At 45.7% G+C, this 14016-nt stretch overlaps 1 protein-coding gene across 3 annotated transcripts in view; it reads right to left on the bottom strand.

Moving 5' to 3' along the window:
- The window catches only part of LOC140405513 (vitamin D3 receptor-like), a 230297-nt gene that overhangs the window by 22498 nt on the left and 193783 nt on the right, over positions 1 to 14016 (bottom strand). For all 3 annotated transcript variants that reach the window (XM_072494055.1, XM_072494052.1, XM_072494053.1), the window contains one exon: positions 11974 to 12145. In XM_072494055.1, coding sequence (XP_072350156.1) covers positions 11974 to 12145 — 172 coding nt within the window. The remainder of the gene's footprint in view (positions 1 to 11973; positions 12146 to 14016) is intronic.

Genomic DNA, 14016 nt, shown 5'->3' with positions numbered 1-14016 from the left:
ACTTAGCCTCAATATTGGAGAATCGCGCCCAGAGTTCCAGAGATTCGCCCCCCTCTGAGAGAAAACATTTCTCCCCATCTCCGTTTGAAATGACAGCCCCTTATTTTTAAACAGTGACCCCGAGTTCTAGATTCTCCCACAAGAGGAAACATCCTCTCCACACCCACCCTGTCAACACCCCTCAGGATGTTAAAGGTTCCAATCAAGTCGCCTCCTACTCGTCAAAACTCCAGTGGATACAAACCCAACCTCTCCAAACTTTCCTCATCAGACAGCCCGCCCATTCCTGGTATCGTCCAGTAAACCGTCTCTGAACTGCTCCTAACGCATTTCCTTCTTTCCTTAGATAAGGACACCAATACTGTTCACAATACTCCAGATTGAGTCGATTTCGGCGGGAGAACAGCTGGTGAGTCAGTTTCAGCGGGAGCATTGCGGAAGTGGCTGCTGGGAGGTAAGTCAACCTTTAAAAGCACTTGTCTTTGCAGGGGCAGGCCAGTCGATTTCGGCGGGAGAACAGCTGGTGAGTCAGTTTCAGCGGGAGCATTGCGGAAGTGGCTGCTGGGAGGCAAGTCAACCTTTAAAAGCACTTGTCTTTGCAGGGGCAGGCCAGTCGATTTCGGCGGGAGAACAGCTGGTGAGTCAGTTTCAGCGGGAGCATTGCGGAAGTGGCTGCTGGGAGGTAAGTCAACCTTTAAAAGCACTTGTCTTTGCAGGGGCAGGCCAGTCGATTTCGGCGTGAGAACAGCTGGTAAGTCAGTTTCAGCGGGAGCAGTGCGGAAGTGGTTGCTGGGAGGTAAGTCTGTCCTTTAAAAGCACTTGTCTTTGCAGGGGCAGGCCAGTCGATTTCAGCGGGACTGGAGCTGGCTGGTTAGTCAATTTCAGCAGGAGCTGAGAATTTTTCTTTTTTTTTTAAATTAGTGTTTTAGGCGGGAACAGGAAGTCGACCCGCGGACGTCTGGGAAGACCCTCACCAATAAATTCTGGTGGAGAGGAAACCCGAGACACTACACGTGTAGTGTCTCCCACCCGCCCTCCTCCTCTAACCTAATAATAAAACCCATTGGTCTGAGGTAAGTACCATATTTTATTATATTATTATTATTTTTTTATAAAAAATTTAGTTGTTAGTCAGATCTTGGTAGAAAGTTAGAGGAATGGCAGGGAAGGGAGTGCAATGTTCCTCCTGCAGGATGTTTGAGGTGAGGGATGCAGTTAGTGTCCCTGCTGATTTTACCTGCAGGAAATGCTGCCATCTCCAGCTCCTCCAAGACCGAGTTAGGGAACTGGAGCTGGAGTTGGAAGAACTTTGGATCATTCGGGAGGCAGAAGGGGTCATAGATAGCAGCTTCAGGGAATTAGTTACACCAAAGATTGGAGATAGGTGGGTAACTGTAAGAGGGACTGGGAAAAAGCAGTCAGTGCAGGGATCCCCTGCGGTCGTTCCCCTGAGAAACAAGTATACCGCTTTGGATACTTGTAGGGGGGGACGACTTACCAGGGGTAAGCCATGGGGTACGGGCCTCTGGCACGGAGTCTGTCCCTGTTGCGCAGAAGGGAAGGGGGGAGAGGAGCAGAGCATTAGTAATTGGGGACTCTATAGTCAGGGGCACAGATAGGAGATTTTGTGGGAGCGTGAGAGACTCACGTTTGGTATGTTGCCTCCCAGGTGCAAGGGTACGTGATGTCTCGGATCGTGTTTTCCGGGTCCTTAGGGGGGGAGGGGGAGCAGCCCCAAGTCGTGGTCCACATTGGCACTAACGACATAGGTAGGAAAGGGGACAAGGATGTCAGGCAGGCTTTCAGGGAGCTAGGATGGAAGCTCAGAACTAGAGCAAACAGAGTTGTTATCTCTGGGTTGTTGCCCGTGCCACGTGATAGTGAGATGAGGAATAGGGAGAGAGAGCATTTAAACACGTGGCTACAGGGATGGTGCAGGCGGGAGGGATTCAGATTTCTGGATAACTGGGGCTCTTTCTGGGGAAGGTGGGACCTCTACAGACAGGATGGTCTACATCTGAACCTGAGGGGCACAAATATCCTGGGGGGGAGATTTGTTAGTGCTCTTTGGGGGGGTTTAAACTAATGCAGCAGGGGCATGGGAACCTGGATTGTAGTTTTAGGGTAAGGGAGAATGAGAGTATAGAGGTCAGGAGCACAGATTTGACGTCGCAGGAGGGGGCCAGTGTTCAGGTAGGTGGTTTGAAGTGTGTCTACTTCAATGCCAGGAGTATACGAAACAAGGTAGGGGAACTGGCAGCATGGGTTGGTACCTGGGACTTCGATGTTGTGGCCATTTCGGAGACATGGATAGAGCAGGGACAGGAATGGATGTTGCAGGTTCCGGGGTTTAGGTGTTTTAGTAAGCTCAGAGAAGGAGGCAAAAGAGGGGGAGGTGTGGCGCTGCTAGTCAAGAGCAGTATTACGGTGGCGGAGAGGATGCTAGATGGGGACTCTTCTTCCGAGGTAGTATGGGCTGAAGTTAGAAACAGGAAAGGAGAGATCACCTTGTTGGGAGTTTTTTATAGGCCTCCAAATAGTTCTAGGGATGTAGAGGAAAGGATGGCGAAGATGATTCTGGATAAGAGCGAAAGTAACAGGGTAGTTATTATGGGAGACTTTAACTTTCCAAATATTGACTGGAAAAGATATAGTTCGAGTACAATAGATGGGTCGTTTTTTTGTACAGTGTGTGCAGGAGGGTTTCCTGAAACAATATGTTGACAGGCCAACAAGAGGCGAGGCCACGTTGGATTTGGTTTTGGGTAATGAACCAGGCCAGGTGTTGGATTTGGAGGTAGGAGAGCACTTTGGGGACAGTGACCACAATTCGGTGACGTTTACGTTAATGATGGAAAGGGATAAGTATACACCGCAGGGCAAGAGTTATAGCTGGGGGAAGGGCAATTATGATGCCATTAGACGTGACTTGGGGGGGATAAGGTGGAGAAGTAGGCTGCAAGTGTTGGGCACACTGGATAAGTGGGGCTTGTTCAAGGATCAGCTACTGCGTGTTCTTGATAAGTATGTACCGGTCAGACAGGGAGGAAGGCGTCAAGCGAGGGAACCGTGGTTTACCAAGGAAGTGGAATCTCTTGTTAAGAGGAAGAAGGAGGCCTATGTGAAGATGAGGTGTGAAGTTTCGGTTGGGGCGATGGATAGTTACAAGATAGCGAGGAAGGAACTAAAGAGAGAGCTAAGACGAGCAAGGAGGGGACATGAGAAGTATTTGGCAGGAAGGATCAAGGAAAACCCAAAAGCTTTCTATAGGTATGTCAGGAATAAGCGAATGACTAGGGAAAGAGTAGGACCAGTCAAGGACAGGGATGGGAAATTGTGTGTGGAGTCTGAAGAGATAGGCGAGATACTAAATGAATATTTTTCTTCAGTATTCACTCAGGAAAAAGATAATGTTGTGGAGGAGAATGCTGAGCCCCAGGCTAATAGAATAGATGGCATCGAGGTACGTAGGGAAGAGGTGTTGGCAATTCTGGACAGGCTGAAAATAGATAAGTCCCCGGGACCTGATGGGATTTATCCTAGGATTCTCTGGGAGGCCAGGGAAGAGATTGCTGGACCTTTGGCTTTGATTTTTATGTCATCATTGGCTACAGGAATAGTGCCAGAGGACTGGAGGACAGCAAATGTGGTCCCTTTGTTCAAAAAGGGGAGCAGAGACAACCCCGGCAACTATAGACCGGTGAGCCTCACGTCTGTAGTGGGTAAAGTCTTGGAGGGGATTATAAGAGACAAGATTTATAATCATCTAGATAGGAATGATATGATCAGGGATAGTCAGCATGGCTTTGTGAAGGGTAGGTCATGCCTCACAAACCTTATTGAGTTCTTTGAGAAGGTGACTGAACAGGTAGACGAGGGTAGAGCAGTTGATCTGGTGTATATGGATTTCAGCAAAGCGTTTGATAAGGTTCCCCACGGTAGGCTATTGCAAAAAATACGGAGGCTGGGGATTGAGGGTGATTTAGAGATGTGGATCAGAAATTGGCTAGCTGAAAGAAGACAGAGGGTGGTGGTTGATGGGAAATGTTCAGAATGGAGTACAGTCACAAGTGGAGTACCACAAGGATCTGTTCTGGGGCCGTTGCTGTTTGTCATTTTTATCAATGACCTAGAGGAAGGCGCAGAAGGGTGGGTGAGTAAATTTGCAGACGATACTAAAGTCGGTGGTGTTGTCGATAGTGTGGAAGGATGTAGCAGGTTACAGAGGGATATAGATAAGCTGCAGAGCTGGGCTGAGAGGTGGCAAATGGAGTTTAATGTGGAGAAGTGTGAGGTGATTCACTTTGGAAGGAATAACAGGAATGCGGAATATTTGGCTAATGGTAAAGTTCTTGAAAGTGTGGATGAGCAGAGGGATCTAGGTGTCCATGTACATAGATCCCTGAAAGTTGCCACCCAGGTTGATAGGGTTGTGAAGAAGGCCTATGGAGTGTTGGCCTTTATTGGTAGAGGGATTGAGTTCCGGAGCCGGGAGGTCATGTTGCAGCTGTACAGAACTCTGGTACGGCCGCATTTGGAGTATTGCGTACAGTTCTGGTCACCGCATTATAGGAAGGACGTGGAGGCTTTGGAGCGGGTGCAGAGGAGATTTACCAGGATGTTGACTGGTATGGAGGGAAAATTTTATGAGGAAAGGCTGATGGACTTGAGGTTGTTTTCGTTAGAGAGAAGAAGGTTAAGAGGAGACTTAATAGAGGCATACAAAATGATCAGGGGGTTGGATAGGATGGACAGTGAGAGCCTTCTCCCGTGGATGGATATGGCTGGCACGAGGGGACATAACTTTAAACTGAGGGGTAATAGATATAGGACAGAGGTCAGAGGTAGGTTCTTTACGCAAAGAGTAGTGAGGCCGTGGAATGCCCTACCTGCTACAGTAGTGAACTCGCCAACATTGAGGGCATTTAAAAGTTTATTGGATAAACATATGGATGATAATGGCATAGTGTAGGTTAGATGGCTTTTGTTTCGGTGCAACATCGTGGGCCGAAGGGCCTGTACTGCGCTGTATTGTTCTATGTTCTATGTGGTCTCACCATGTCCTGTACAACTGAAACATCGCCTCCCTGCTTTTATATTCAATTCCCCTCACAGTAAACAATAACATTCCATTAACTTTCCTAATTACTTGCTGTACCTGCAGACTAACCTTTTGTGATTCATGCACTCGGACCCCCAGATCCCTCTGTATCTCAGTGCTCGGCAATCTCTCACCATTTAGAGAATCAGCTTCTTTATTATTCTTCCTGCCAAAATGGACAATTCCACATTTTCCCACATTATATTCCATTTGCCAGATTTTTGTCCACTATCTATGTCCCTTTGTAGCCTCCTTACCCCCTCTTTGCAACTCATTTTCTCCCCTATCTTTGTGTTGTCAGCAAATTAACAAGCAGACCTTCAGCCCCTTCATCCAAGTCATTTATATAAATTGTAAACAGTTGAGGTCCCAGCACTGATCCCTGTGACACATCACTCATCACATCCTGCCAGCCAGAAAGAGACCCATTTGTACCTACTCTCTGTTTCCTATTAGCCAGCCAATCTTCAATCCATGCCAATATGTAACCCCCTACACCGTGAGCTTTTATTTTATGCAAAGCCTTTGATGTGACATCTTATCAAATGCTTTCTGTAAATCTAAGTCCATCCAGTACATCCACCGGTTCCCCTTCATTAACAGTACATGTGGCTCCTTGGTTAAACATGATTTCCCTTTCACAAGACCATGTTGACTGTCTGATTGCCTTGAATTTTTCCAAGTGGCAAAATGTGGCTCCAACTCCATCTAGAAGTTTGCAGATGACATGACCGTAGTGGGTCGGATCTCGAACAACGATGAGTCAGAATACAGGCGGGAGATAGAGAACCTAGTGGAGTGGTGTAGCGACAACAATCTCTCCCTCAATGCCATCAAAACTAAAGAGCTGGTCATTGACTTCAGGAAACAAAGTATTGCACACACCCCTGTCAGCATCAACGGGGTTGAGGCGGAGATGGTTGACAGCTTCAAATTCCTAGGTGTGCACATCACCAACAATCTGCCCTGGTCCACCCATGTCAACGCTACGACCAAGAAAGCACAACAGCGCCCATAATTCCTCAGGATTTTTGCCATGTCTACACTGACTCTTACCAATGTTTACAGATGCACCATAGAAAGCAGCCTATCGGGCTGCATCACAGCCTGGTATGGCAACTGCTCGGCCCAAGACCGGAAGAAACTGCAGAGAGTCATGAACACCGCCCAGTCCATCACACAAACCTGCCTCCCATCCACTGACTCCATCTACACCCCCCACTGCCTGGGGAAAGCAGGCAGCATAACCAAAGACCCCTCCCACACGGGTATTCTCTCTTCCAACTTCTTCCATCGGGCAAAAGTCTGAGAACACGCACAAACAGATTCAAAAATAGCTTTTCCCCCACTGTTACCAGACGCCTGAATGACCCTCTTATTGACTGATCTGATCTCTCCACAGATATTCTCTACTGAGTAGTACTACACTGCGTATGCTTCACCCGATGTCTGTGCCTATGTATTTACATTGTGTATTTCTGTATGCCCTATGTTTTTTTTCATGTATGGACTATACGCAGAACAATGTACCTCAGTACACTTGACAATAAACAAATCCAATCTAATCCAATATAGTGAAGACCGATGCAAAATAGCTGGTTAATTCATCTGCTCTCGCCCTGCTTTCCATTATCAAATACCCAGACGCTGTTTCTATGGGACCAACACTCACTTTGTTAACTCTTATTTAAAAATTACAGAAACTCTTACTATCTGTCTTTATATTACTAGCTAGCTTTCTCTCGTACTCTAATTTCTCCCTCCTTATCAATCTTTTTGTCATTCTTTGATGTTCTTTATATTCTGCCCAATCTTCTGACCAACCACTCACCTTTGCACAAATATATTGTGCGATATTCTTCATCCCGCCAGCCGGCCAATGGGGTTTCCCATTGTGGACAGCCCCACGCCATCGGGAAATCCCCGAGTGTGGGTGCGTTGCCGGCGCAACGGGGAATCCCGCCAGCGGAGAATCCAGCCCATTATTTTTCTTTAAGTTTAATAATGGGCAGCCAGGGAGGATCTTAGGAGGTGGGATACACTGCAGTTGACGTTGGCGGGGAGGGTCCGAGTGGTGAAAATGAATATTCTGACGAGGTTCTTGTTTATTTTTGAGGCTCTCCGATCTTAATGCTAAAGGCCATTTTTCGGAAATTGGACACGACCATTTTGGACTTTGTATGGGCGGGGAAGGTGCTGAGGGAGAAGGTGTGGCGGTGGTGGGAAGGAGAAGGGATAGAGTGGGTTAGGATGGAGGAGGAATCTTGTGAGGGGTCTATTTTGAGGGCTATGGTGACGGCAGCGTTGTCAATGGTTCCGAGTAGGTATTCAGGGAGCCTGGTGGTGTAGACCACGGTGAAGATATGGAATCATTTGAGGGGGCATTTTAGGGTGGAAGGTGTGTCTGTGTTAACGCCACTGTGCGAAAATCATGGGTTTGAGCCGGGAGGAGTTAAGGGAGAGGGTAGAGCTGCCTAGGGGGAGTGAGTTCAGGTATCTGCAGGTTAGGGACTTTGCGCGAAAGGTCTGGAGGGGGTTCCCTAGGTTGCCAGGAAACACCCTGCTGGGGTGAAAAAGGGGACAAATTGTACAGACTGTATAGTTGATTGCTGGGAAGTATGTTTCCCGGGGTGTTTATTTGCTGTAACCTGTTTTGATACATGTTTGTACTAAAATATATTTTTTAAAAAAGTTTATTACTGGGCAGGATTCTTTATCTCCAATTAAGAGAGAGAGAGAGAGAATGCGTCTATTCTGAAATATCCATTTAAATGTCCACCATTGAACCTTTATTGATCAATCCCTCAAGGTCATCTATCCCTTTAGCTAACTCTGCTTTCATGCCCTCATAATTGTCCTTATTTACGTTTAAAAAAACTAGTCTTGGATGCACTCTTCTCTCCCTCAAACTGCATGTAAAATTCGATCATATTATTATCGCTGCTACCTAGGGGTGCTTCACTATGAGCTTATCTATTAATCCTATCTCACTGAACAAATGATGATCATTTGCAAAATGTGATTGTGAATGTGTTTGCGTCCAATGAATAGATTGCGATCTATTAACATATATGACCAACGTTGGTAGGTTTTTTGAAAAAAAGGGGAGGAATTATTTTGAGGTGGGGAAATCATCAACAGATTCCTCTCATTTCACTGTCAATTCAAACACAGTTACCTCAATTTTGCAGTATCTTATCAACATCAAAATCATACACTTGAAAATCACTTATTGTCACAAGTAGGGTTCAAATGAAGTTGCTGTGAATAGCCCCTAGTCGCCACATTCCGGCGCCTGTTCGGGGAGGCTGGTGCGGGAATTGAACCATGCTGCTGGCCTGCCTTGTCTGCTTTCAAAGCCAGCGATTTAGCCCTGTGCTAAACCAGCCCTTTATTACAACAATGTGATTTATTTTTTACATTAGTCATGCTGGAGATCTACTATTGCTAAATTGCCTGCAGTTTTATGTACTGACCAGCACCCAGTAGAAACTGAGTTGAGACAGGCCACACATGGTCGGCACAGGCTTGAAGGGCCTGTTCCTGTGCTGTACTTTTCTTTGTTCTTTGTTCACACATATTCCATGTTGGGCTCATACAACAGCAACTTACATTGCATAGTGCCTTTAATGCGGCAAAGCATTCAAAGACACATCCAAAAAGGCAAGAACAGCAGGCATCAAAGCATGACTTAGGAGAGATGATCTATGGCTTGGTTTAAATGATAGACTTTAAGGAGACTTTTGAAAGTGGTGTCAAATGCTCAGGTACCAACGGTATTGTGAAGAGACTGGAGATGCACAGCAAATAAGAGTGTGAAGAGTGGTAGATCTGAACTGGAATTGATGCAAAGATAGGTTTAGGTACAGTGGAGAGAGGGCAAAAGTGGGTGGAGTGGTCAAACATGTTAACGGCTGTGGAGGAGCTGTGAAAAAACAAGAAAGAAGAATGCACTGGGTTGATTGTCACAGAGGGTGTCATTGGTGACTTTGTCCAGAGTGGTCTTGGCACTGCGGGTGTGGAACTGAAACTAGACTACAGGAATTGTAACAGGCAGTGATAGGAAAGGTGAGCACAGAGCTTGCTTACAATATTTGAGGACCTTAAAGAGGAAACGGTTAGGGTAGTTGGACAGGGCGGAAGGATCCAAGTTGGCTTCTTAAAGAGAGGTTAAAAGGCAACTTTGAAAGGGGGCATCAATGCATTTGGAAAGTGTGTCGTCTGTAATGTCAGCAGTCGTGTGTTCAAGGAGAGGTAATTAAGTAATTAAGGGTTGGATTGGTAAGAAGTCAAGGAGGCAAGAGCTGGATGCCTTGGACAAGATGAGAGCTGGGGCGAAACTGCAGGGTTCAAGGCAGAATGAGAGGAAGATTTTGAAGATAAAATAAATCAATGAACTCGTCAATGTTGGCATTAGAGATGAGGGTGGATAGAAAATGGAATAGAGACCATTAATAGTGAAAAGACCCCAGATGATTCCAGAGTATAAGGTAACCAGTAGAGAGGATTAAAGCTGGAGTTGAACCAACTGCCAGAGGTGGAGGAAATAAATAACTTGCAATTAGTTAGTACCTTTTGACTTTCTAAGCTTCACTGCCAATGAAGGAGGCAAGGGTAGCAGCCAATCTGCTTACAAGAAAGTCACAAAAATAGAAAGTGTGATGAATGATCAATAAATCTGATTGGTGCTGACTGAGGAACGCATGTTGACTGGGGCACAGAGGAGAACGCTTGTTCTTTCTGTAATAGTTCCATGGAGTTCAGTGCTAGGACCACTGCTCTTTCTGATATATATAACTTGGAAGACGGAGAACAGAGTAAAATTTCAAAAGTTGCAACTGGTGGCAAACTTGGAGGATTGGCAAACAGCACTGCCGAGTACTGCAATGAAGGATCAGACAAAGTTATGTGCTCAAGTCCAGAGTGGGATGTAGACCCTGTTCTCCGACTCAAAGACAGGAATACGAAATTAACTCAGCTTAACTGACGTTTGAAAGAATAATTGTGAAAAGTGTGTGTGCTGATCCGACATGCAAATCAATTTTCCCCTGACAATCGGCTGGTTGTTCATTATATTCAAAGAAAGACTTGTATTTATTTTGCGCTTTTCATGACCACCGGATGTCTCGAAGTGTGAGCCAATGAAGTACATTTTGAAGTGTACTCACTGTTGTTATCGCAGAAAATGTGGCAACTCATTTCGGTGCAGGAAAATCCCACAAATAACAAAGTGATAATGACCAGATAATGGGCGGGATTCTCCAGTTCCTCAGCCGCGTGTTTCTCGGCCGCGCGTCGTTCGCTGGTGGCCGGATTCTTTCTTCCCACCACTCGTCAGTGGGATTTCTCATTGTAACCACCCCTGCCGCCGGGAAACCTGTGGGCGGGGTGCGCTGCCAGTGGGAGAAGTGAATCCTGATGACCGGAGAATTCCGGCCAATGTTTTTAGTGATATGATTAAGTGATAAATATTGACCAACACACCAGGGAGAAGCCCCTGCTCTTCTTCACTGTAATGCCATGGGGTATTTTATGTCTGTTCAAGCAGGCAGATTGAGCCTTGGTTTATATCTCATCTGAAAGCTGCCACTTCTGACAGTGCAATGCTCGATCAGTACTGCATTAGAGCGTCAGCTTGACTTTTGTGTTCAAGTACAAAGTGGGACTCAAACCCAGAACCTGATGATTCAGAGGTGAGTGTGCCACCAACTGAGCCACAGCTGACACACACCAAAGCTGTTGAAATAATTCAGCAGGATGACAATTACTGTGGTGGTTGATATGGAGAAACCCATCACCATAATTGGACCCCCTCTGTAGAAAAGCCCCAAAATGTTGTGATCTTCGCTCTGGGTAGGGCGGGTGTGGGACAGAGTCGGGCCCACTTACCCTAGAAGCAGAGCCTTAGATAGCCATGGGGGCAGCTGAGTGCTGAGACGGGGTGGTTGGAAGACCTGCCTAGATTCTTTGGAACTTTGTTCCAGTTGTATCAAAGGCTGTTAGGCCCTCTAGCCCTTACCCTGTCTCCATCCTACCTCCATGCCAACTCATGACCATCCCCCCTCACCCAGTCCCATGGACCCTCATACTCTCCTGTCAACTTATGACCTTTCCATGCCCATTTACCCAGTATAAATTATATACAGAACCAACGAGCCACATAGTAACAATGGCATTAATGGAATAGCTCAGGAAAATTACACCCATTTACAAATTTTCTTTTGAAAAAAAAAACCCCTCCCGTTCCTGCAATCCAATAAAAGTGTCAATAAGACTGTTAAAGTATTAAGAACAGAGGCTTCAAACACTACACACATCTCTTTCTCCTGTGCAAAAAAACATTGAGACACTGACAAAAGAGATCACAGAAAGAACAAGTTATTACAACCACTTAAAGGTTTCAATCAAATTCAACAGTTCTCTCCAGTTGTCAAAACAGAACCCCCTGCTGAGATAATCCTTTTAGGAGTCTGGGTTCTCAGCCAAGCATGCATAATGAGGCCATCCAGTTCTACTGAAAGAGTTCTTATACCTGGAATGGAAATAAAAAATACTGAGTGCAGGTATTTGCCGTTTTCTTTCTGTTCATATTCCGTGACTTTGATTTGCTATAAAACGCGTGACTTGTGTCAATTAACTGGTCCAATCACAAATTTCAGAAAGGGTATCGAGAATATGGTGCTTTGTTATTAGTTTCCTGAACATAATGGCATGGCATTCTTGTCTGGCCCAACCAGGCAAGCAACATCAAACATTCTTAACTAGACATTGGCGACAGATAGCTCTCCTTGCTCCCTTCACTTCAGATCGAGCATTCACGGGTAGATTTTACTGTATTAATTACGTGGAACTTCTCAGAAAAGACAACATACCTGAATCCAGGGATAGCCTTTGCAAAGCCAACGACTTTCTGTATGCTGTAGCTGACTAGGTCAGCCAAATGAGGCAACATGGGGAAATCTTCTTGCTGTTTGGAACTTCCACTGTCATCTTGAAGCATCCCAAAGATGTCGGTGAAATCTGATTTTGTTAACGCTGACATATCTGTGCAGACCAGAGCGTAAAATACAACAGATCATTATCCTTGCAACATTACATCTGTATGAAATGCAGTTAACGGCCCCTTCAGTATTGAGCGTTTCCAACATTTGTACATGGTTACACAAAATGTCAAAGCAATAATTCAAAGCCACGGCACCTTATTAGATCATTAAATAACCTCCCAGAGATAAAGAAAATGCTGCACTCGCCTTTATCTTCCAACTACTCCAAAATTAAACGCATTTTTGTGATATAAAATGCATGGTTGATAGCAATAAATGATAAAAGATCTAAGACCATAAGACATAAGAGCAGAATTAGGCCACTCGGCCCATCGAGTCTGCTCCGACATTCATTCATGGCTGATATCCCCATTCTCCTGCCTTCTCTCCATATCCCCTGATCCCCTTATTAATCAAGAACTTATCTATATAATAATCTTTATTGTCACAAGTAGGCTTACGTTAACACTGCAATGAAGTTACTGTGAAAAGCCCCTCGTCGCCACACTCCGGCGCCTGTTCGGGTACACAGAGGGGAATTCAGAATGTCCAATTCACCCAACAAGCACGTCTTACATGACTTATCTCTGACTTAAAGACACTCAGTGATTTGACCACAGCCTTCTGCGGCAAAGAGTTCCACAGATTCACCTCCCTCTGGCTGAAGAAATTCCTCCTCATCTCTGTTTTAAAGGATCGTCCCTTTAGTCTCAGATTGTATCCTCTGGTTCTAGTTTTTCCTACAAGTGGAAACATCCTCTCCACGTCCACTCTATCCAGGCCTCGCAGTATCCTGTAAGTTTCAATAGGTTCCCCCGTCATCCTTCTAAATTCCAACGAGTACAGACCCAGAGTCCTCAACCGTTCCTCATACGACAAGTTCTTCATTCCAGGGATCATTCTTGTGAACCTCCTCTGGACCCTTTCCAAGGCCAGCACATCCTTCCTTAGATACGGGGCCCAAAACTGCTCACAATACTCCAAATGGGGTCTGACCAGAGCCTTATACAGCCTCAGAAGTACATCCCTGCTCTTGTATTCTAGCCCTCTTGACATGAATGCTAACATTGCATTTGCCTTCCTAACTGCCGACTGAACCTGCACATTAACTTTAAGAGACTCTTGAACAAGGACTCCCAAGTCCCTTTGTGCTTCTGATTTCCGAAGCCTTTTTCCATTTAGAAAATAGTCTATGCCTCCATTCTTCCTACCAAAGTCTTAAACCTCACAATTTTCCACATTGTATTCCATCTGCCACTTCTTTGCCCACTCTCCAAGCCTGTCCAGACCCTTCTATAACCAAAGAGAAAATGTTGGAAAATCTCAGCAGGTATGGCAGCATCTGTAGGGAGAGAAAAGAGCTAACGTTTCGACTCCAGATTACCCTTTGTCAAAGCTCAAAGATCCTTCTGCAGCCCCCTTGCTTCCTCAATATGACCTGTCCCTCTGCATATCTTTGTATCATCTGCAAACTTAGCAACAGTGCCTTCAGTACCTTCTTCCAAATCATTAATGTATATTGTGAAAAGTTGTGGTCCCAGCACAGACCCCTGAGGCACACCACTAGTCACCGGCTGCCATACTGAAAAAGACCCCTTTATCCCCACTCTCTGCCTTCTGCCAGTCAGCCAATCCTCTACCCATGCCAGGATCTTACCCTTAACACCATGGGCTCTTAACCTATTTAACAGTCCCCTAAACGGCACACAGACCTTCTTGAAATCTAAATAGATCACGGCCACTGGTTCTCCTTTGTCTAACTTCCTTGTTACCTCCTCAAAGAACTCTAACAGATTTGTCAGACGTGACCTCCCTTTGACAAAGCCGTGCTGACTCAGTCCTATTTTACCATGCACTTCCAAGCACTTCGTA

Source organism: Scyliorhinus torazame, chromosome X, assembly GCF_047496885.1.
Source record: "Scyliorhinus torazame isolate Kashiwa2021f chromosome X, sScyTor2.1, whole genome shotgun sequence".
In the NCBI taxonomy this organism is placed as follows: Eukaryota; Metazoa; Chordata; class Chondrichthyes; order Carcharhiniformes; family Scyliorhinidae; genus Scyliorhinus; species Scyliorhinus torazame.
The sequence above is the reverse complement of the archived record's forward strand: the minus strand, read 5'-3'. Positions and strand labels throughout refer to the sequence as shown.